At 39.7% G+C, this 25,417-nt stretch overlaps 1 protein-coding gene across 3 annotated transcripts in view; it reads left to right on the top strand.

The window, feature by feature from the left end:
• The first annotated feature begins 330 nt into the window (after positions 1–330).
• The window catches only part of PGR (progesterone receptor), a 91,072-nt gene continuing 65,985 nt past the window's right edge, over positions 331–25,417 (top strand). Inside the window, exons 1-2 of one of the 3 annotated variants that reach the window (XM_023208004.2) lie at positions 331–3,436; positions 4,707–4,858. In XM_023208004.2, coding sequence (XP_023063772.2) covers positions 1,788–3,436; positions 4,707–4,858 — 1,801 coding nt within the window. In that variant the 5' untranslated portion in view covers positions 331–1,787. The remainder of the gene's footprint in view (positions 3,437–4,706; positions 4,859–25,417) is intronic. The other 2 variants (XM_023208006.2, XM_023208005.2) reach the window with 2 other exon arrangements.

Raw genomic sequence — 25,417 nt, 5'->3', positions numbered from 1 at the left:
ACATGATAAAGGTTTGTTTCTCACTCATGTAGCTCTTCCCCAGATGATCGAGGGGTCCAGGCTTCTTACCTCTAGTGGCTCCCCCACCTCTTGGAGTCTTCTTCTGTATTTTCTATACATGGTTGAGATAAACTATGAGTCATTAGCATAGCTAGACCTTGAGGTCCTATAAGAAAATTTGCAAATCATTCACTCTGTTTTGAACAAGGTATATTTAAAATGATGTTAAAATACCCAATGGTCTTGGGTCAAATATAGTTTATGACTGTTTATCTAAAATATATATTGCAATACTCTTCCCTTTCTCTACTGACTTCATGAATTTAGACGGGATCCATTTTTATGAGTTCAAAGATAATTACTTTTCAGACTAAGAATATTTAGGGAAAAAAGTACTGTTCAACATCTCTACTGAGGATCTTATGATGTAGCACAGGGTATAAGCTGGAGCTAAAGGAAACTTTCCTTAAAGTGCTATTTACTAAAAATTGGAACACATTCCTTAGGACAAATCAAAGTATGGCACACAACATCCAAACTTCCATCATAGGTACAGAGGTGTGACCATCTCCTACTCCCAAATTTCTTTGTCACGCTGAGGATTACTCAAGAGAATCAGGACATGTTGGTTGCAGCAGGAGAAACTTGAAAGCATTCACTTTGATGGAACGCATAAGGGAGAAAATCTCTTAAAGTATTTAGAATCGTCTTTGATACATTTATTATTTTAAAAGATAATGTAGTCAAATATCTTCCTGTGTTAAATATTTACAAAACTGAAATCTTAAAATGGTGACAAAAACTCTACTTCTGATAGAATCTATTCGTTTTTCCAATTAGATAGGGCATAATTCTTAATTTGCAAAACAAAATGGAATATGCTTATGAGGTTCCATCCCAAAGAACCTGCTATTGAGAGTAGCATTCAGAATAATGGGTGGAAATGCCAATTCCAGAGTTTCAGATTCTACCCCTAATTGGGGTAGGGAGGGGCTTTGGGCGGGGCCTCCCTAGAAGAGGAGGCGTTGTTAGAAAGCTGTCTGGCCAGTACACAGCTGTCACTAATCGGGGTAAGCCTTGTTGTATTTGCGCGTGTGGGTGGCATTCCCAATGAGAACTAGCTTCACTTGTCATTTGAGCGAAATCTACAACCCGAGGCGGCTAGTGCTCCCGCACTGCTGGGAACTGAGATCTTCGGGGATGACTGTCGCCCGCAGTAGGGAGCCAGCAGAAGCCCGACCCTTCCTGGGAATGGGCTGTACCGAGAGGTCCGACTAGCCCCAGGGTTTTAGTGAGAGGGGCAGTGGAACTCAGCGAGGGATTGAGAGCTTCACAGCATGCACGAGTTTGATGCCAGAGAAAAAGTGGGGAGATAAAGGGGCCGCATGTCACTGAATTGCTGTCGCCGTCGCAGTCACTCAGGTGCCGGACTTGTGAGTACTCTGCGTCTCCAGTCCTCGGACAGAAGTCGGAGAACTCTCGGAAAACTCTCCGAGTTAGGAGACGAGATCCCTACAATTACTACTTTTTCTTGCGCTCCCCACTTGCCGCTCGCTGGGACAAACGACAGCCACCGTTCCCCTGACGACAGGATGGAGGCCAAGGGCAGGAGCTGACCAGCGCCGCCCTCCCCCGCCCCCCGACCCAGGAGGTGGAGATCCCTCCGGTCCAGCCACATTCAACACACTTTCTCCTCCCTCTGCCCCTACATTCCCGAAACCCCCTCCTCCTTCCCTTTTCCCTCCTCCCTGGAGACGGGGGAGGAGAAAAGGAGAGTCCAGGTCGTCATGACTGAGCTGAAGGCAAAGGGTCCCCGGGCTCCCCACGTGGCGGGCGGCCCGCCCTCCCCCGAGGTAGGATCCCCACTGCTGTGTCGCCCAGCCGCAGGCCCGTTCCAGGGGAGCCAGACCTCGGACACCTTGCCTGAAGTTTCGGCCATACCTATCTCCCTGGACGGGCTACTCTTCCCTCGGCTCTGCCAGGGACAGGATCCCCCAGACGAAAAGACGCAGGACCAGCAGTCGCTGTCCGACGTGGAGGGAGCATATTCCAGAGCTGAAGCTACAAGGGGTACTGGAGGCAGCAGTTCTAGACCCCCCGAAAAGGACAGCGGACTGCTGGACAGTGTCTTGGACACTCTGTTGGCGCCCTCAGGTCCCGGGCAGAGCCAACCCAGCCCTCCCGCCTGCGAGGTCACCAGCTCTTGGTGCCTGTTTGGCCCGGAACTTCCTGAAGACCCACCAGCTGCCCCTGCCACCCAGAGGGTGTTGGTGTTGTCTCCGCTCATGAGCCGGTCCGGGGACAAGACTGAAGACAGCTCCGGGACGGCAGCTGCCCATAAGGTGCTGCCCCGGGGCCTGTCACCATCCCGGCAGCTGCTGCTCCCGGCCTCTGGGAGCCCTCATTGGTCCGGGGCCCCAGTGAAGCCGTCTCCGCAGCCCACTGCGGTGGAGGTTGAGGAGGAGGATGGCTCCGAGTCCGAGGACTCTGCGGGTCCGCTTCTGAAGGGCAAACCTCGGGTTCTGGGTGGCGCGGCGGCTGGAGGAGGAGCCGCGGGTGTCCCCCCAGGGGCGGCCGCAGGAGGCGTCGGCCTGGTCCCCAAGGAAGATTCCCGCTTCTCAGCGCCCAGGGTCGCTCTGGTGGAGCAGGACGCGCCCATGGCGCCCGGGCGCTCCCCGCTGGCCACCACGATGATGGATTTCATCCACGTGCCCATCGTGCCTCTCAATCACGCCTTATTGGCAGCCCGCACTCGGCAGTTGCTGGAAGACGAGAGCTACGACGGCGGCGCCGGAGCCGCCAGCGCCTTTGCCCCGCCGCAGAGTTCACCCTCTGCCTCATCCACTCCAGTCGCTGTCGGCGACTTCCCCGACTGCGCGTACCCGCCCGACGCCGAGCCCAAGGACAACGCGTACCCTCTCTATGGCGACTTCCAGCCGCCCACTCTAAAGATCAAGGAGGAGGAGGAAGGCGCGGAGGCCTCCGCGCGCTCCCGGGGTTCCTACCTGGTGGCCGGTGCCAACCCCGCCGCCTTCCCGGATTTCCCGCTGGGGCCACCGCCCCAGCTGCCGCTGCGAGCGCCCCCATCCAGACCTGGGGAAGCGGCAGTGACGGCCGCACCAGCCAGTGCCTCAGTCTCGTCCGCGTCTTCCCCGGGGTCGACCCTGGAGTGCATCCTGTACAAAGCGGAGGGCGCGCCGCCCCAGCAGGGCCAGTTCGCGCCGCCGCCCTGCAAGGTGCCGGGCGCGGGCGGCTGCCTGCTCCCGCGGGATGGCCTGCCCTCCACCTCCGCCTCTGCCGCCGCCGCCGCCGCCGGGGCGGCCCCCGCGCTCTACCCTGCACTCGGCCTCAACGGGCTCCCGCAGCTCGGCTACCAGGCAGCCGTGCTCAAGGAGGGCCTGCAGCAGGTCTACCCGCCCTATCTCAACTACCTGAGGTGAGGGCCCGGGGCGGGGCGCGTCCGGGAGTAGCGGTTCCGCTGGCGGCAGCCGCCAACCCTCAGCCCCAGACCCGGCGCACCGCTGCGCTCCCCCGGGCGGCCGGAGGGGGTGGGCAGCGGGACACAGCACAGGGGCAGTTGCCTCCCTTCTTCTTCCCTGCTCTCCTCACTCTTGGGGACACGAAGGTGGGCGCAGAATATACTATTTTGGGGGCGTGCCTGCCTGAAAGCTGTTTTTTTCTTTTTTGTTATTTTAAACTTTCCGAATCTTCCAGATTCCGAAGCAGAACCAATCCTGATTTAAAACGTGCAGCGTCACACTAGGTCCGCTGTAGCCCAGCGGGGCAGAAAGTGCGCGGCGAGTTGGGGGCTTTATGAAATGCTTCTTTCTTAGAGGAAGGACGTTTACCAGGAGTGCCTGTCTTGGAGAGGAGTTAAGGCACCGTTCCCCCGGGAGGGGTGGGACTTGAGAGGTGGCCCGCCAGAACCGAAAGCAGCACCATCTTAGGGATTTGAACACTTTAATGGCTCTATTTTCTTAAGAATCCCAAGATTAAAGTTAAGTTCACGTGAGAGATGTTTAAACTGTGGATTTAAACACCTATCACTGCATTGCACCCTTTTCTAATTATTGCTTGCGATTCACTACAACTTTTTTTTTTACGCAGGTTTAAAAAACACTAATTTGCATACTGAAGTAATGGAATGTAAAAAAAAAAGAATGCTCTGTTTGGAATCTTATGTTGTGAATAGGCAACAGTGTCAGTGTATTGGACAATACTTTAAAATGACAAACATATACTTGTTTAAGTAAGCAATGATTACAGGGTTGTGTTTTAAAAACTCAAAACCAAAACATTGCAAAGTACCATCGAACTTTTAAAGCCAAATCGTATTTGTTTTGACGCAGCATACCCACAGGAAGGACATAACATTTCATTTGTCAAAGACTAAATCGTTGCTATATAAAGAGTTTTGTAGAAAGATTTCTTTTTAACTGACTTTAGCTTTCCAGAACTTAATATTATACCGTAATAATTGTTCTTTTATATTGGTGCTACTGATGAATGGCTAATCATTTGCAAGTGTGTTGAATCCAGTTACAGGTAGTCTATTACCAAGTTTAATTTGCATGTCTTTCAAGTGTATATATACAGTTCTGTTTTTAAAATCTCCTTTCACCGTCTCAATACTGGTTTAAGAAACCTTTAGTATTAGATAGTGGTGCACTTAAAAATAATTGGAGTACTTTGTTTTGCATTTCAAGGCCGGATTCAGAAGCCAGCCAGAGCCCCCAATACAGCTTCGAGTCATTACCTCAGAAGATTTGTTTAATCTGTGGGGATGAAGCATCAGGCTGTCATTATGGTGTCCTTACCTGTGGGAGCTGTAAGGTCTTCTTTAAAAGGGCAATGGAAGGTAGGCTCCTTTCCCATGATCCTTTATTATTGCTTTAATTGTAAATGGAGACCATCTATTATTGCATAGATTTCAATTATTCCTTGTTTCTTCTGAGAAATGGTGATATTTTCATATAATTTAAAATATATGATGACATTTAAACAATATGTTTTTATTTATGATACTCAAGATTGAATGTGGTTGGGTATTATAATAGCATACTCTTTGACTACACTTTCAGTATTAGACATAAGTCTTAAAAATCTTGAGGAAAGTGCTTCTATTATTCCTTAACTGCTTAGCTTTCAGGAAACAGTTTCGTTCTAATAGTACTTTTATATATCTATTATGTAGATATATATGTATGCAGTACTTTAAAATTTTGATTAAAAGAAAAATGGTAGTTGACACATATGTACCTGTATGCATATACATATTTGCCTATACATACACGAACATATATCACAACATATATATGATGCAGTTAGTTTTCTACATGATACTGTCTTTTGACTACATGAATATTTATGTAATATTTACAAAATAGTAATTCTAAACAAATTTTTAAATTCTCTTTTTGTTCAGTATATTTTTGTAAGTGTATAAGGACAGCATTAAACAGTTTAAAACAAAAAATCTGGCCATCACAGTAACATAATCTCTAAAGAAGTATTTTGCTTTAAGTAAAACTTTCATGTTTTTAAACCCATTGAACTTACATGCTTAATGATTTCAGATTTACTTGCATGGTGTGTTTCAGACTTTCTCAAAGTAAATTTTTAAAATTTATTTCTACCTAAACTCTAAGCAGCCAAACATCTTTACAGTCGAAGATAAAAATACATAGAAAGATTTCATATTTTAATACTAGCAATAAATGTATTGTAGAAGTATGTAAAATGGAGCTTAGTGTTCCCTCTGGAGTGCTGAGATCACACCTAGACAAGGAACCAAAGATCTGAATGTTGGCTTTTTGTCTCCTGTTCTGAGGTTTTTTGTTTGTTTGTTTGTTTGTTTGAAAAGCACTCTGCTTACAAGCAGAAAAGCAGGGAATGGGAAATTTCACTTTAAGGGAGCTTTCAAAGGAGTTCTTCATAACAAATATTTGTTTTGTATATTTTTAGAACGTGATTTTTTTTTAACAAAAGATAAATATATTTTACTGATGTTGAACATATTCAGCTTCAGGGGGTTTGATTGCCTTTTAAACTAATTGAGGCAGTGTTAAAAGTGGTACTGGAGAAAATAGGGCAACTGAGAGTGGCTCTTACCCATTGACATAGTTTATTTACGGTTTCAGATGGAAGTTCTTTATGTGGAAAAGTCAGTTTTCCAGTGGGTAATTGGAGTTACCATTTTTATCTGACTTCGGTTCTGGTTTCTTAAACATTCCCTTCTGCATTAATATGATTTCCTCTAAAGTCTCCTAAGGATAGTATAATTTTATAAGTAAATGACTCCCTTAGAATCCCCTGAAGGCCAATTTTTCCTACCCCAGCTCCTTCTTTTAAAGATAAGCAAATCTCAAAGACATAAATATGAGTTTCCAAAAGTCACAAAACTAGTTAGTAGCTGATTGTTAGTAAACATAGGTTAAATATTTTTAAATTGCAGTCTTGTAAATCAGAGACGATATGCAAAAGTAGATATATAAACTCTGTTTGATTCATAGAAGTTATTTCATAAAGTGCATATGTAGAGCAAAGAGCACCCTAACTAAAATACAAATGCTTTCTCATCATTTTGTTAGAATAGCATCCAAAACTGTGAGGAAATCTTTCCAAATGTACTCTTAGAAAGCATTTGTTGGACTCTGGCTGTTGGCATGGTCCTATAGTCTTGAGCAGTAGAAGTGAAGCACCTTTATTTATCTATAATTACAAAGAGTTACTTAAGATTTGATGCAGATAAATCATTCATGAAACTAGAACAAGATTATGAACTATATTAGTAAGTTCCTTCATTCAGCAATTTATACCAAAGATATCCTTTGTCCCTGACTTCACTTTTCTCTGCCTTGAGATAAAATGAGGATAACAGTGGCTATTTCTTAGGGTTGCTGTAAAGATTAAATGAACCAATACTTGTAAAGTATGTAAAAGGCCTGACATATTATCAGTTTCTATTGGCATTTCTACTTTCAAGGAGCTTGTAATACAGTTAGGGAAGTAACATATGCACATAAAACATCTAAATAAAGATTCTCAGTAAATGCCCAAGTAAGCAATTCTGTAATGTATATGAGATCTTTGTGGTTTGTGAGTTTTTGTATTTGGACAAAGCGAGGTGGTCATGGGCTGGAATATGTATATTCTTGCATGATGAAGAAGGCTTCATGGAAGATATGAACATTTGATTAGTAAAGGACAGATAAGATCTCTAGGCATCGAGGAAAACTTTAAGTGTACATAGTCAAAGAAGAGTGAAGAAATTAAGATTGCACTGACTAAGTGTTGAATGTTCACATTAGGAAATTGAGAGAGTTAAAGGTTGGGAAACTAGGTTGCTAGTGTTTGGGTGAATTTGGAGAATTAGTAATTTAAGGCAAGAGAATAGAGAGAAGGTTCTAGGAGTTTTCAGGAATGAGAAAGATAAGTAGAAGGACTTATACTAGGTTCAAAATCTTCAATAAAGCAATGCTGCGTGATGAGCTGGTTCACGGTGGTGCTATGTGTGGTTTCCAAAATGGCCAGAAGTTTCAAGTCAACAGGCAACAATATGGATACTAATGTTACCAAGATGATAATGAAAATGATGGCATTATAAAGTGCTTTCTCTGTGCCAGTGACTATTTCAGTGCTTTGCAGGTCTTAACTTATCTAATTGTTGTAATATTGATATTATTATTATTACTCCCACTTTACAAATGAAGAAACTAAGGTCTGTAGATGTTAAGCTGTCTTAATACACTTAGGAAATGGTAAAGTCAGGATTCAAATCCAGGTGGTATGAATCCAGAATCCCTGCCCTCGACCACTACGCTTCCTTTCTCATAATAGGAAATGCAATCAAAGAAAAAACAATAGAGGGTTCGAGGAAAAGATGTGAGCCAAGTGATGAAACATCTAGGAAGGTAAAAGTGAATCCTAAAGGAGAATGCAAGAGCAGGGGTAATGAGAAGTGTGTGGTATAAAAGGATGAATCATATTAACTTCATATTTAGGGCAACAATAAGAAGACATAAGCAGGAGCCAACAGTTTCTTCACCTCCTTCCCATGTTAGGGGTGGGAGGTGATAAAGCCTATAAAGTCATTCTGGGTGACTCGGTTTCCCTTGATATGAGACAGAAGAGAGAAGAGATAAAGAAATAAGATACCACTCAGGAAATGGGAGAAAGGAGTTGGGAAAGATGGTTTCTTTTAAGCTAACTGAATTGTTTAAAATATAGTATTGGTCAAAAACCAGTTGGTGGGATAGCCCATTGCATTCCTTTACCAAGACTTACAGGTTTGGAATGAACCAGGAAATAGTCAGGAATTGACTTAATGCCTTCCAAGGAGAGGAAGTAATAATGACCTGCCAGTCCTGCAAATGCAGACTACTAACCTGGTGTGATGAAAGAAAGGACAGTTTTTCAATGACTTATCTTTGCCAGTACACAGTAACCAGCCCAGTGCTAGGAATATACTAGGCATCCAGTACATAACTGCTACATGATCCACTCATCATAACTGATAATGCCACGCTTTTATTCCTTGGATGCTTTACTCAGTGACAGCATTTGTTGTGAATACATTTGATGTAATATGATTAAACACATGTTATAATGCAGTTGAAATGTATTACTTAGAAGACACTAAGCTAAGTAGGTATTGATGGATTTTCAATTGCATTGCAATATTATCCTTATTCTTTTATTCATATATTGTTCATGAAGTAATTACCTTAATTACATTAGTTCATGTATGTATTGAGTACCTGCCATGCACCAGGTACTATGGTAGGTGCTGGTGAAACCGCAGTAAAACAAGAGAGACCTTGCTAGCTGTTGACTAAAGTTTATAGTGTAGTGGTGGAGAGAGAAATTTTACCAATTTGTGTACACATGACTAATTGCATGTGTGGTAAGTGATTCGTTTATGCAATGTTTGGACAACTAGAGAATTGACCCCTCTGTCAGATAATGGGGAAAGTTTTTCAGACCTAGACATCACAATAAATAGACTACAGAGGAAACTAGACAGAAATGAAATACTTTTATGAATAAAGTATTTCTTTCAAAAGTTGAGTATACTTGGTGTCATAGGATAGTAATGAAAACTGGTTTGGTAGCATAGTTCTCCTTGATACAGCATCAGAAAGAGAAATGTTGAACATCCAATTTTTCATTAGCAACTTCTGTGATTTATTTGTTCTATATTTAGAGCTCTGTAATGCTTTCTCCATCTTTTGTAGTGCACAGATTATCCAGCAATCTCTTCCACTGTAATCTATTTGAATAATATTTGGACTCTGAGAAGGTATTTTGCCGATAATCTTACTTAAATTCAATTACTCTCCAATAGAGTCTACTCTATAATGGCTTTCACATTACCCTAAAAATAAATATGTAGTAATTCACTAGACTTTATTTCAAAACTCTATATCCAATTTCTTTTCAAGCTGGGGTCTCTCAGTTTAATATTTAGCATGGGTAATGATAGACTGGTTTTACACACCATTTTACATTATGGTTCACTGATATAAACCTCTACTCTACTGAAAAAGAATGGTCAAAAAGATAACATTTGGTGTCATGTGTTCATATTTGGTTATTTAGAGCTCCCAAATTATTAATACTCTTTTAACCTATACCTTAATACCACTACTAGAGCCAGAGGAGAAGCAGTAGTATTAGCCATGCATGCTAGTGCTAATAACTGCTCCTGTTCTGGCCACTGAATCATTGTACTTTAATTACTCAAGTAACTCAACAGTTCATCTCCTTTAAACAATGAAAATGTTACCAATAAGGCTTAAGTCCTCTTTGATCAATACCTCTAATCTGTTCCCTTGCCTACCATTTTTCTCTTCCTCTACCTCAGTTTTTCACGTGTGTGTGTGTGTGTGTGTGTGGAATATGTTCTCTGGGGTGTGTTAATATATAAATGTTATATATCATAATTTATGCATCATTCATGTTATTTTGATACAAAAATGACTTGAAGCTCTATTGTTCATATATGTAGTTCTAACCTGTGTTTTTTAACCACTACTTAATACTTCATAATATGAAAATCGTTATATTTAGGAATTACTACACTATTACTTAAGTAAACACTTTTTGTACTTTTCTCCTTTGGTACATGTCTTCTCTTTCCAGAATATATTGAAGTATTTTGATACAGTTCTGGATGAACTAGACGACAGCTTTCTACCTGCTGCTAAGATGATTTGATTCACTAATTTATTCACTTCAGATACATGTATTGATACATTTAAAAGTGCTTGTGCTAGGACTGAAGATGAAAATGTATACAGACCCTCTCTTTTACATGCACAAAACCAAGAAGAAGAAAACAAAACAATACAAACCCATGGTACAACTAGTGAACATGAGAATACCTTGATATACGTTATGCCAGAGCCATAGCTGACACACCGTAGTATTCAGTTAGACACATGGAGAAGGATGGCAGTTTAGTCTACTATCATATCTTGATGTTGTGCAAGAGGCTTATTCATTTACTGTAACTCAGGCACGGTTTTAACTGCTTCACTGGATTAGCTCAATTAATCCTTGTAAGAGTCCTATGAGATGGAGGTTCTGTTGGTATCTATATTTTACAGATGGGTATAAAGAGAGGTTTCTACTATTCAGGAGGTCTGACTCTAACTTCTGTGCTGTTTCCCCAGACTGTTCTGTATTTGAGCAAATATTAATTATTTTATACTTTTTCAGATAAATACATGGTCTCTTATAGGAGACTGGTTTTCAAATTGTGCTCCTTAACTCAGTCAAATTCCTTCTTCTGCTCAGAACAGCTCTGTATTTCTTTATGTGGTTTATATTTCCACTTGAGATTTTTATTGGGACAAAGGATTCTCAGCCAACCTTTTTGTAAAAAAAAAAACAAACAAACAAACCAAAAAAACAGGAAAACCTTAGATCTCAGTCAAGTGTTGAATTATTCGAGTGACTCCTAAGACTTTTTTGGCTCTATTTGCTGTTATCTTTTTGGCATTTGTGCAAAGATAGGTTGACCATTTGTGATCAAGATTTAAAGTCCAACTATTCACTATTCTAACAGAATATCCACATTACCAGCTGAAGATCACATCTGAGTTATAAAGCTTTTGCTTTTGTCAGCAAAAAAAACAAAGTAACTCCAGGGAATCCTTTATCAGTCACTTCTTTAAAGGAAGGATTGAAATAATTGATACTTAAGACAGACACTCAAAAATAGGCACACTAATCATTTACACAAGGCATTTCCAACCGCCAGGATGTGGACTGATAGCACAGCCAGTCCATGGTCCAATACGGGTCCATGGCCAGTTAGGGAGTGGGCCAAACAGGAGGTGAGCAGTGGGCAAGTGAGAATTACAGACTGAGCTCCGCCACCTGTCACATCAGCAGCAGCCTTAGATTCTCATAAGAGTGAGAACCCTATTGTGAATTGTGCATGCCGGGGATCTAGGTTGTGCACTTCTTATAAGAATCTAATACCTGATGATCTGTGGTAGAACAGTTTTATCGAGAAACCATCCCACACCATCCGTGAAAAAATTGTCTTCCACAAAACTGGTCCCTGGTACCAAAAAGGTTGAGGACTGCTGGTTTACACCTTGGCTTTTAAACTTCATTGTCATTTAAGAACATCAGAAAGTCACATACTCTATATATCATCCCTATCTATCTAATTTGAGGATGGGCTGATGAACACAATATCCTTCTTGTGGCTAGACAGCCCTCATATAATTAACTATATAATGCATACTTCGTATAGCTTATCATCAAGACATTTTTTTCTCCTCTGATGAGATGTTATGCTTTCTAACAAGTGATATGTAAATAGCCTATTGTGTTTTCCTTTTAATTTTAACTCCTACAAAACAAGTAAAGTTTAATGCTCAATTTTTAAAAATTAACAGGTTTTGAGCTTTGTTTTAAACTGCTACTACAGCATTTTGTGTTATGTACTTTAGATGACATTTTAAGGAATCATAACTTTTTTCTTAAAGCATAGTGTTTACTAGTAATCATTATTTCTTTAGAAAAAAATGCAAATACTTTTCATGCTATTTACTCTCCTATGACCAAGTGATTTATTTATGAGATTCAATACACATGTAGTGAGTATGAACTGTGAGCTCAAAACAATGCTGTAGCATTTGTAGGAAATATAAAAATTAAAGGGTAAAAATAATGGTTATTTATTGAGTGTTTACTAAATTCAGGTACTCTTCTAATGTCTTTTTGTGTACTAACTCATTTAACACTTGCAACATTCCTATGAGACAGGTTCTATTTTCCTCATTTTACAGATGAGGTTCGTTCAGTTAGTCAACAGTAGAGCAGAACTCCCCTCCTGGAGCCAATGCTCTTAACTTTCACTCGGTATTCCTTTGCAGCAAAAGATATAGTCTTTCACTTCAAGGAGCCTGCAATGTGTGTGTGGAAGTGAGTGATTAACAGACAACACTGCAATTTAGTGTTTGATTAAATTGTGTGTTGCAGACTTAGGGTGCTATAAGTGAACTAGAGAGGAAGGTACCAAGAGTTGTCATTACTGATTGCCTATATGTAATAGAAACCATGCTAAATGCTTTATATAATATTTCTATTCTTCACAACAATCCTAAAAGGTAGAATTTACCATTTCCACTTCATATGTAAGCAAAGACTCAGAAGTTAATTAACTTACCCCAAATAATAGTAGTACTGGCAGAGACTTGTCTTCAGTAGTTAGAAAAGGTAGTTTATTGAGCTAGTAAGATTTATTCAAAGCCTTTAAAAATAGAGACAGTAATTAAGAAACATTTATTTTTTAATAGTTTTTTTAATATAATAATATTGTGACTCCTGGCTTATTATACACAAGAAAAATTTCATGTGGGTCAACAACTTAATTGTTTTAATTTAAAGAAAGGAAACCTAAAGTATGGCAAGATGATGGAGGTATGTATTTATAATATTGGGATGGAAAAAGTTTCTAAATTTGATATAAAATCCAGAATTCAAAAACAAATTTGCTCAATTTGCTATATAATCTCAAAAAATTCATGAAGTCAAAAGACAACAATAAATTAGGAAACTTACGTGTATATAAGTCAAAAGGAAATTATTACCCATATACAAAATATTTTTACAAATCAAGAAAAAGACAACAGGAAGAAAAATGAACAAAAATTATTGAGACAGTTCACAAAATACAGCCCATAGAAGTATGAAAAAGGCTCAACTCACTAATAAGCACTACTGATTAAAATAATAATGGGAATTTCAGCAATTCAATTACTGGAATAATAATGAATAACAGTGACCATTGGAGAATCTGAAGATAGTTTGGTATTGTCAATTAAAATATGCATTACTTTGGCCCAGCAATTCTGCTTCTAGAAACTCACCCTTACAGAACTCTAGAATACCTTTAGATGAATGTTTATTGCAGTATTACACAATTTGTAATAACTGAGAAACTGAATACAGTCCAAATGTCTGTTAAAAAGAGATTAGCAATTTGTGGTATACCCTTGCAATGAAAAGAGTGAATTAGCGGTCTAAATATTCACATCTAATGTTTCACATCTATATTACAGATGTGAAAAAGTCTCTAAAATATTTGATTTTATGAAAAAGTAAGGAATAATATCATTCTGGGTAAAAATTGTACCCATTTGATCTTACTAGCTGTAGAGAGCTATCTAAAGAAAATAAGTGCTTACTGTCAGGACAATGAGAGACTTCCAATTTCTGATGACATTGTTTTATTTTATTTTTTTGTTGTTGTTATCTTTTGTTTTATGAGGTGGAATCTAGCTCCGTTGCCCAGGCTGGAGCGCAGTGGTTTGATCTCAGCTCACTGCAACCTGCGCCTCCCTGGTTCAAGTGATTCTTCTGCCTCAGCCTCCCGAGTAGCTGGATTACAGGCGCCCACCACCACACCCAGCTAATTTTTTTTATTTTAGTAGAGATGTGGTTTCACCATGTTGGCCAGGCTGGTCTCGAACTCCTGACCTCAGGTGATCTGCCCACCTCGGCTTCCCAAAGTGTTGGGATTACAGGCATGAGCCACCGCACCCAGCTTCATTCTTTAAGCAAGTATTTACTGAAGGGGCTGCGATTACAGATCAACTTGGTGCCTGACTTTCCTCCACACTGGCCCCGCCTAGTCTCAGCTAGCCTCTCCTGCCCTAATGCTGTCTAGTGACCATATGCACCACTTTTCACTTTCAGGTACCCTAGAATGTTGAAAGAGACTAACAAAGCATGAAACTTGAAGAATGTTGAAGCAAAAGCTTGAGGTTACTCTATGTCATGAATTAAGGAATCCTTCCTGACTAGATGGAGCCAAGAATGGACACAGGCCCACAATTCCTCACACACAATCTCAATATTCAAAAAGCACTGCAAACAAAAATTTTGTTGTAGTCACTTGTCAACAATACCTAACCTGACATGAATTTGTTTGGCTGCAAAATCTGATCTGAAATCACATGAGGATATCTTGTAGTCTCTGTAAATATTCATACATTTTGCTGCATAAATATAATGTTTTATTAAGTGTTGCTCTATTTCATCTTTCTAAAATACAAACAGTTTTGAATTTTGAAACACATCTGGCCCAATACATTTCAGCTCAGAGATTTTGGACATGTACTCAGAGATGATTTATAGACTAGATTGCAAGTGGTGCCTGCTGACTTTTTACTGTGTGGCAGCCCTGAACATTTTTGTAAACAATTCTTATCATTTATTCTTATCTTTTTTTTTTTGAGACGGATTCCCACTCTGTTGCCCAGGCTGAAGTGCAGTGGCACAATCTCAGCTCACTGCACTGCCTCCTGGGTTCAAGTGATTCTCCTGCCTCTGCCTCCCAAGTAGCTGGGATTACAGGCTGTACCACCATGCACACTAATTTTTGTATTTTTAGTAGACATGGGCTTTCACCATGTTGGCCAGGTTGCTCTTGAACTCCTGACCTGAAGCGATCCTCCCACCTTAGCATCCCAAAGTGCTGGGATTACAGGCGTGAGCAACGGCATCCAGACTATTCTTATCATTTTTAATAAATTCTTACTACCATGCTGGGTTCTGCAGGGAGCTATAAAAGATAAACAAGCCATATTACCTAACTTCATATAGTTTTCATTCAATCATGGAGTTTATCCCATATGCAAGTATAATATAGGTAATATATAAACCAAATGTGTTTTTGATTTCAAGGGGAAAAAGATCATATTTAACTAGAGAGACCAAAATATGTTTTTATGGAAAGGGGAGCATGCTAGATGGGCTGCTGAGAATGCATGAAATTTTTGATAGCGATAATTGTAATGGCTTTTATAAACAAAAACTACAGACTGAGCAGAAGGACAATTTGGCTAAAGCAGGGAACATGATCAGAATCCCTTATGATAATATATAATTTATTTGTGTTTTTTCTAGATAATCCATTTCATGAGCTTTTGAAAGAGATCAGTGACCCCTTTCCCCCACCCCCAAAGAAGTTAGCTTACCACTGCTTTAAAGGAATGGTGAAGATTATTATAAAATAGAAGGTCAAACAAAATGTGGAATGACACAATGGAGTGTTTACAGTTAATTGAGTAAAGAGTCAGAAGCCCCTAAATATTTTTGGGCAGTGTAGTGGCCTATTTTAATATTTAGGAAAATTAGTATATCAGCAGTATGTTGGAAAGATTAACGTCAGAAAGGTAAGGGACAAGGAAAACAGTCTGGGGATGGTGCGCTAAGGACCTGAGCCAGGGTTGTGGAGAGAGGAATGGATTCAATGGGTAGACCGGAACCCATTGAGAACGGTAATGAAAGCGACACAAGAGAATTGTGGGGGTGGGGGAAGTCACCTTCAGAAATAGGAAGTACATGATCATTTTACTCAGTAAAGGAGTGATGTTGAAAGTAGTATTTAGGGAGGATTATCCTCAAAGCACCATGCAGAATATATTTGAACAGAGATTAGAGAGCTTGAAGTCAGAGAGAACAGCTAGGGAACTGATAACATGGATTCTGAGAAGTAGTTTAATTTCAAATTGGTTGTATTATATTCTACATAATGTCCTCAGCAAGATATTGAAATAATATAATTTTTTGTGCACAAAATAACTTCTGAGAATTGAGATGTTCTTGTTTGTCACTTCATTTAGCCATCTGCTTATTTATTAACTCACCAAAAATAATGCCTTTTTGTGCCTGGATTTGTGTTAAATATTGAGACTCAAAAATGGATAAGCCAAATTCATAACTTTATTGAAATGCATTATTGAAATGCAGTCTGGTAATATCTATGAGAGGTGTGAGCTGATAATTGTGGAAGAATGGGACAGGGAGAGCTAACCCTGGTGTTTAAATGCTGGTGTATGGAAGGGGAAAGTCTGAATCCTGACTAAGCATTAGATAAAAAATACTAAATTTTAAAAATTATTGTAATTTCCAAGTTTGTGGCAGCTTTTTTGTAATTAACAGTGGAGACCACAATGATTTATCTTTTGTTAAACAGAGCACTTCAATGAGTGTTTCTTTGTGCAAAGGCCCATCCAGAGGCCACTTTGGATTGGGGGAAGGAGGATGAAAGTATGAAGAACCGAACCTCTCTATGTACTATTTTAATAGAAATTAGGGAATTGTAGGCTAGCAGCTGGGGCAAGGAGTAGGAAATAGAAAAGGCCTAGCAACTGAGTAGGAAGCAAGGGCTCAAGGAGAGTGGATGCCTGTGAGAATTTCCCTATTGCAGGTAACAATCCATAAATCCCTAGGCTGGTAGTGCCTGATAGCAAACTTGGAATTGTTTACTGTCTCATGTTTTAATTACCTCCAGCTACCTCCCAAACCTTAAGTAAGTTTTTGCTGTTTACATTTTCCTTTCTAAAAGGATATGTATTTCAGATTGCTGACCTTTCCTATGATGACAAGTGTCTCAGTAGTATGATACTTAGAAGATATATAGGCTGGGTGCGGTGGCTCACGCCTGTAATCCTAGCACTCTGGAAGGCCGAGGTGGGCAGATCATGAGGTCAGTAGATCAAGACCATCCTGGCTAACATGGTGAAACCCTGTCTCTACTAAAAATACAAAAAAAAAAAAAAAATAGCTGGGCATGGTGGCGGGTGCCTATAGTCCCAGCTACTCAGGAGGCTGAGGCAGGAGAATGGCGTGAACCCAGGAGGTGGAGCTTGCAGTGAGCAGAGATCACGCCACTGCACTCCAGCCTGGGGGACAGAGCGAGACTCTGTCTTTAAAAAAAAAAAAAAGGTATTTAGCAGAAGGTACAGTTAATCTGCCCCCTTCAAGTTAAAGATAATGTTCAGGATAGAAAAAGAAGTTCTGCCCACCTCGACCTTCCAGAGTGCTGGGATTACAGGTGTGAGACACCACACCCGGCCTATATATCTTCTAAGTATCATACTACTGAGACACTTGTCATCATAGGAAAGGTCTGCAATCTGAAATACATATCCTTTTAGAAAGGAAAATGTAAACAGCAAAAATTTACTTCAGGTTTGGGAGGTAGCTGGAGGTAATTAAAACATGAGACAGTAAACAATTCCAAGTTTGCTATCAGGCACTACCAGCCTAGGGATTTATGGATTGTTACCTGCAATAGGGAGATTTTCACAGGCATCCACTCTTTTGAAAGACATCTGTGGTTTGTAGATAGCATTTTGAAAACAAGTCTTTGGGATGATTCCACTGTTATTTGATTGTATTGTGAAGATATTATAAGAGATCAAAATTTTATAGTTACATGCGTAAACACTTTGAAATAAGATTTTCTAACTTGTTAAAACATCACAGAATTTCAGTGGTTAGGTTCTAAACACATTTCATAATAATAGTGACATTATTGAACACATATGTCAGGAACTTGGCTAAATGTGTTATATTAAACACAAAGATTTTAAATCACTTGCACGGATAAATAGTAAATAAAATGGTAGAGCTGAGATTGGAACCCACAGAACCTTCTCTCTTATTTGTTACATTATCTCTTATTCATTATCTAGTGTCTCTTTGTCCTAAGTATTTGTAATGAAACTTGATTGACATAAGGGAGAGTAGATACTTGCTAGCTGAATTTCTGGGGTAAAAGAAACTTTTCACAACTGGCATGTGGAATTGAAAATGAATATTATGACTAGATAATCTGCCCTGCAGACAGTCCCCTCGTTCTCTGTGGTTTCTGGATGGCTGTCTTACACCTTCTCTTCTCAGCCCGCCAGCACTCCCCTGTCCTCACTTTCAGCTAACAACTTTGCTTCCTAATTTTCAGAAAACAAACTTTATGAAATTACTACCACCATCTGTATGGACAGAAGTGGCATCTGAACTATAATACCATTTTTCTTCTGTTACCAGAGATCTGCAGTTCTCAAGTCCAGCCCTCTCTCCTTGACCACTAGATCCAGAGGACTCCTGCTGACTCAAGGACAGGCTCTCCCAATTCTCCCACAATGCTTAAATCATTTCCCCCTTCTCTACTGGATCATTCCTGTCAGCCTACAAATATGCTCTGTCTTTTCCCATCTTAAAATACAAACACAATACTTTTGTTGATTTCACTTACTCTTCAGCCACCAATCATTTTTCTTCTTCTTTTACAGCAAAACTCTTCTAACACGTTTTCTTCCCCCATACACTCTTAAACCTAACCCAATCAGTTACTTACCTCTGTCACTCCACCAAAACTTCTCTTGTCAAGGTTACCATGTTGTTAAATCTTGTGGGCAATTTTCAGTCCCATGTTACTTGACTTATTGGTAGCATTTCACAAATGATCTCTCCACCTTCCTGGAAATTATTCGCTTGGTTTTCAGGACACGACCCTCTCTTGATTTTCCTCACTGGCTCCCATTCAAACTGTTCTTCTCCTTTAGCTTTTAATATGAGAGGGTCCAGTGTTCAGTATTTGGTCCTCTTCCCTTCTGTTTATATACTTACTTCCTTGGTTATCTAATCCAGTCTCAAAACTTTGGATAAATCACCCATAATCCAATCACTCCCAAATTTCTATCTCCAGCCCAGACCTTTCCCCTGAACTCCAGACTTGTGTGTCTAATTGCCTACCTAATATCTTCATAGTATGAGTACTGAATATCTCAAACCAACACATCCCAGAGTTGGCTCCTGATGTACTTTGGATTTTGTCTGGTAAGCCAGTGTTCTTTTGGTCTTCAAGCTGTCTGCCTCAGAATCATGTGGGTACTGGTTTGAGATGATTTCTGCGCCTCGCCCCAGGTAAGCCAAATCAAAATATCTAAGAAAGGGACCCAGAAATTGCATTTCAGATAGCTGTTTGGCTGTTTCTTAAAGTTCTGCTTGGCTCAGAGGGGAGCCAGCAGATACAAAGCTGAGAGGTGACATGGTTGGCTTTTTTTTTTTTTTTTTTTTTTTTTTTTTTTTTTTTTTGAGAAAGTTAACTCTAGAAGCAATGGTGAATAGAGGCAGAAGGTCATGCCAGGGAGATCAGACCTAAGATTATTTAAAATACTCTTTGATCGAGATCTGGGGACTGTCAGTCTTTTGCTGAGAAAACACTACTTTTTAATTCCCTAAAGCAGTGAAGCTGAAATATAGAAGGCAAGTAGGCTGTGGCCCCTACCAAGAATGCTCCCTTCTCTAGGAAGAATTCTAAAAAATTGAGAGGCTAGGGAGGGTGGTTGGAGACTTCCACTTTTTGTGTCCTTACTACGTACCAGGCACTATAGTAGACACATTGTATGTATTTGTTAGAGGCATACCTTAGAGATATCGCAGGTTCTTTCCAGACAACTACAATAAAGCAAATATGATAATAAGGCAAGTCACACAAATTTTTTGCTTTCCCAATATCTAAAACAGTTATGTTTACACTATACTGTAGTCTGTTAAGTGTGCAATAGCACTCTGTCTAAATAAACAATGTACATACCCTGATTGAAAATACTTTATTGCTAAAATTGCTAATGATTATGTGAGCCTTAAGCAAGTTGTAATCTTTTTGCTGGTAGAGGGTCTTGCCTTGATGTGAATGGTCATTGACTTATCAAGGTAGCGACTGCTGGAGGTTGGGGTGACTGTGGCAATTTCTAAATGAGACAACAGTGAAGTTTACCATATCCATAGACTGTTCCTTTCACAAAAGATCTCTCTGTAGTATGAAATGCTGTGTTTTACCCACAGTAGAACTTCTTTGAAAATTGGAGTCAGTTTTCTCAAAACCTGCTGCTGCATTATCAACTAAGTTTATATAATATCCTAAATCCTAAATTTTTTATTGTCCTTTCAACAGTGTTCGCAGCATCTTCACCAGGAGCAGATTGAATCTCAAGAAACCACTTTCTTTGCTCATCCATGAGACAAAACCCCTCATGCATTCAAATTTTTTGAGATTTTAGCAATTCAGTCACATCGTTGGGCTCCCCTTCTAATTCCAGTTCTTTTGCTATTCCTACCACATATGCAGCTACTTCCTCCATGAAGCCTTGAATCCCTCAAAGTCATCTATAAGGATTTGAATAAACTTCTTCCAAACTGCTGCTAATGCTGATGCTTTAACTTTCTCCTGTGAACCACAAATGGTCTTAATGACATCTACAATGATGAACACTTTCTAAAAGGTTTTCAATGTACTTTGCCCAGATTCATCAGAGGAATCACAATCTATGGCAGCGATAGCCTAATAAGTTTCTTAAATCATAAGGCTTTAAAGTCAGAATTACTCAGTGATCCATGGGCTGCAGAATGGATGTTGTGTTAGCAGGCTTGAATACATTAACCTTCTTGTGCATTTCCATCAGAGCTCATGGGATTTTTTTTTTTTTCTAAGCAGTAGGTCTCAACAGTGGGCTTAAAGTAGTTGACCATGCTGTAAATAGATGTGCTGTCACTCAGGCTTTGCTGTTCCATTTCCAGAACACAGGCAGAGTAGATTTACCATAATTCTTAAGGGCCTTAGGAATTTCAGAATGATAAATGAGGATTGGCTTTAACTTCAAATGACCAGCTTCATTAGCCCCTAACAAGAGAGTCAGCCTTTCCTTTGAAGCTTTGAAGCCAGGCATTGACTTCTCCTATCTAGCTCTGAAAGTTCTAAATGGCATCTCTTTTTTCCAAGAGAAGGCTGTTTTATCTACGTTGAATATCTGTTGTTTAGTGTAGCTACCTTCATCCGTGATCTTAGCTAGATCTTTTGGATAATTTGCTGCAGCTTCTGCATGAGCACTTGCTGCTTCACCTTGCACTTTTATGTTATAGGAATGGCTTCTTTCCTTAAACCTCATAATCCAGCTTCTGCTACTTTCAAACTTTTCTTTTACAGCTTTCATCCCTCTCTCACCCTTCATAGAATTGAAGAGAATTATGGTCTTGCTCTGGATTAGGTTTGGCTTAAGGGAATGTTGTGGCTGGCATGATCCTCTATCCAGGCCACTAAGCATTTCTCCATATCAGCCATAAGGCTTTTTTTGTTTTTGTTTTTGCTTTCTTATCATTCATATGTTCACTAGAGTAGCATTTTTTAACTTCCTTCAAGAACTTTTCCTTTGCATTTACAACTTGACTAACTGGTGCAAGAGGCCTAGCTTTTGGCCTATCTTGGCTTTCAACATTTCTCCTTCATGAAGCTTAATCTTTCTAGCTTTTAATTTAAGGTGAGACATATGCAACCCTTCCTTTCACTTGAACATTTAGAGGCCATTGTAGGGTTGTTAACTGGCCTGATTTCAATATTGTGACACAGGGAATAGGAAATCATGAAGAAAGTGACAAGGACAGAATGGCCAATTGGTGGAGCAGTCCGAACACACACATTTATCAGTTAAGTTTATAGTCTTATATGGGCAAGGTTCGTGACACCCAAAAACAATTACAGTAATAACATCAAAGATCTCTGTTCATAGATCACCATAACAGAGATGATAATGAAAAAGTTTGAAATATTTTGAGAATTACCAAAATGTGACAGAGACAGGAAGTGAACATGTGCTTTTGGAAAAATGATGCCCATAGTCTTGCTGGATGCAGGGCTGCCACAAACCCTGAATTTGTAAAACATACAATATTTGTGAAGTACAATTAAACAAAGCACAATAAGATACTATATGCTTGTATCTCCCTTAATTTTCAGCTAAGAGCTGTTTGAGAAGTTACTACCATCTCCTTTTTTCAGATATAAAAATTAAAACAAGGAAGGAAGTTAACTTTCCTAAAGATACCTCAGCAGTTAGTAATGGAGCTGGTAACCAAACCCAGTTTTGGCAGACTCCAAAAATTAAACCGCTTTCACTAAAGCACACCACTGGGCACTGTGAAGTACGAGATGATACTAGCAATTGATTGAAAGATTTATTGAAAATACTTAAAAATCTTATTGTAGTCAAAACTTTTATAAATATTTTTTACTTAAAAAATGTATTATTATTTAGGGACAGACTGGGATGCAGTGGCATGATCATAGCTCACTGCAGCCTTGAACTCCTGGACTCAAGTGATACTCCCACCTCAACCTCCAGATATTTTTTTAAAGACAGGGCCTTGCTTTGTTGCAGGCTGATCTGGAACTCCTGGACTCAAGCAGTCATCCCAACTCAGACTCCCAAAGTACTGGGGTTAGAGCAGGCATGAACCATCTTGCCTAAGCTCAATTTATTTATTTATTTTTTTTTTGGATGGAGTCTCATTCTGTCGCCCAGGAGTGTAATGGCACAATCTCTACTCACTGCAACCTCCGCCTCCCAGGTTCAAGTGATTCTTCTGCTTCAGCCTCCAGAGTAGCTGGGATTACAAGCACCCACCACCAAGCCTAGCTAATTTTTTCATTTTCAGTAGAGACAGGGTTTCACTGAGTCGACCAGGTTGTCTCAAACTCCTGACCTTAAGTGATCTGCCCGTCTCAGCCTCCCAAAGTGCTGGGATTACAGGCGTGAGCCACTGCGCCCGGCCACTGCACCCGGCCGGCTCAGATCTTACATATTTGGGTGCCTAGACTTAAATAACATTTAAGAAAATGTTAATTAATTACCCATATAGTTCTACCTTTACCTCTTTTTGCTTTTCTTTTTTTTTTTTTTTTTTTAACAAAGCCATTTTCAAGTGAGACTGAGGAGATTCTGGAAAATTATCACAGAATCTTAAGTCACTTGATGTACCTAAACAGAGTTTGAAGAAGTAACGAAGCTGAACATTGATAAATTTAGGATTTCTATAATCAGGAAGAAAAAAAAAACTGTGTAGATATGAGGGAAGGAATTAACCATTTGCATGTATATAACTGCTATAATCCTGCATCAGAGTAGCACAAGGACGTAAACAACTGTGTTGACAAATAGTTTTGTAATTTTTTAATGTTTTTTATGTAGCTGTCTTAAACTCCTTTCTCAATGGTATGTGAGGTCAAATGATTGTGGTTTCTTTTTTTTAATTTTGCATGTAATGTGTAGTTCCTTACATTCTCTAAATGCTTACTGGTTAGCTAACTATGTTATTATTGATGTCAGTTATAACTAGATACTTCATATAATTTCATGTTTTATAAGTTAGAAGATATGTGAATAATTAGGGCATTTGGAAGAGCTCCAGAGAGATTGTTTTATTGAGAAAGAGAGGAGCAGAACAGCTTCAGGAAAGGTAGATGAAAAGCTGATTCATGGTCAGAAATAATTCAATTTAAGAGAATTGAAGGGAAGAAAAAAGAACACATTATTTAGAAAGATGACATGAAGGACTTAATTTCTTTTCTTTTTACTTTAAGTTGTAGGGTACATGTGCAGAACTTGCAGTTTTGTTACATAGATATACACGTGCCACGGTGGTTTGCTGCACCCATCAACCCGTCACCTACATTAGGCATTTCTCCTAATGCTATCTCTCCCCTAGCCCCCCATCCCCTGATAGGCCCAGGTACGTAACGTTCCCCTCCCTGTGTCCATGTGTGTGTGTTCTCATTGCTCAGCTACCACTTATGAGTGAGACCATGTGGTGTTTGGTTTTCTGTTCTTGTGTTAGCTTGCTGACGGTGGTTTCCAGCTTCATCCATGTCCCTGCAAAGAATGTGAACTCATTCTTTTTATGGCTGCATAGAATTCCATGGTGTATATATGCCACATTTGTTTACTCCAGTCTATCATTAATGGACATTTGGCTTGGTTCCAAGTCTTTGCTATTGTGAATAGGGCTGCAGTAAACATATGTGTGCATGTGTCTTTATAGTAGAATGATTTATAATCCTTTGGGTATATACCCAGTAATGGGATTGCTGGATTAAATGGTAATTCTAGTTCTAGATCCTTGAGGAATCACCACGCTGTCTTCCACGATGGTTGCACTAATTTACACTCCCACCAACAGTGTAAAAGCTTTCCTATTTCTCCACATCCTCTTCAGCATCTCTTGTTTCCTGAATTTTTATGGTTGCCATTCTAACTGCTGTGAGATGGTATCTTATTGTGATTTTGATTTGCATTTCTCTAATGACTAGTGATGATGAACATTTTTTCATGTCTGTTGGCTGCATAAATGTCTTTTTTTTGAGAATGTCTGTTCATATCCTTTGCCCACTTTATGAGGTGGTTTTTTTCCTTGTAAATTTAAGTTCCTTTTATAGATATTAGCCCTTTGTCAGATGGATAGATTGCAAAAATTTTCTCCCATTCTGTAGGTTGCCTGTTACGTCTGATGACAGTTTCTTTTGCTGTGCAGAAGCTCTTAGTTTTATTAGATCCGATTTGTCAATTTTGGCTTTTGTTGCCATTACATTTTGTGTTTTGTACATGAAGTTTCTGCCCATGCCTATCTCCTAAATGGCGTTGCCTAGGTTTTCTTCTAGGATTTTTATGGTTTGCAGTCTTACATTTAAGACTTTAATTCATCTTGAGTTAATTTTAGTATGAGGTGTTAGGAAAGGGTCCAGTTTCAGTTTTCTGCTTACGGCTAGCCACTTTTCCCAAGACCATTTATTAAATAGGGAATCCTTTACCCATTGCTTGTTTGTGTCAAGTTTGTCAAAGATCAGATGGTTGTAGATGTGTGGTGTTATTTCTGAGCCTCTTTTCGGTTTCATTGGTCTGTATATCCGTTTTGGTACTAGTGCCATGCTGTTTTGGTTACTATAGTCTTGTAGTATAGTTTGAAGTCAGGTAGTGGGGTGCCTCCAGTTTTGTTCTTTTTCTTAGGATTGTCTTGGCTACTCTACGTTGGCTCTTTTTTGGTTCCATATGAAGTTTAAAGTAGCTTTTTCCAATTCTGTGAAGAAAGTCAGTGGTAGCTTAATGAGGGTAACACTGAATGTGTAAATTACTTTGAGAGTATGACCATTTTCACAATATTGATTCTTCCTATCCATGAGCATGGAATGTTTTTCCATTTGTTTGTGTCCTCTCTGATTTTCTTGAGCAGTGGTTGTAGTTCTCCTTGAAGAGGTCCATGAAAGACTTAATTT

Source organism: Piliocolobus tephrosceles, chromosome 13, assembly GCF_002776525.5.
Source record: "Piliocolobus tephrosceles isolate RC106 chromosome 13, ASM277652v3, whole genome shotgun sequence".
Taxonomy (NCBI): Eukaryota; Metazoa; Chordata; class Mammalia; order Primates; family Cercopithecidae; genus Piliocolobus; species Piliocolobus tephrosceles.
This window is presented reverse-complemented; position numbering and strand designations above follow the sequence as displayed.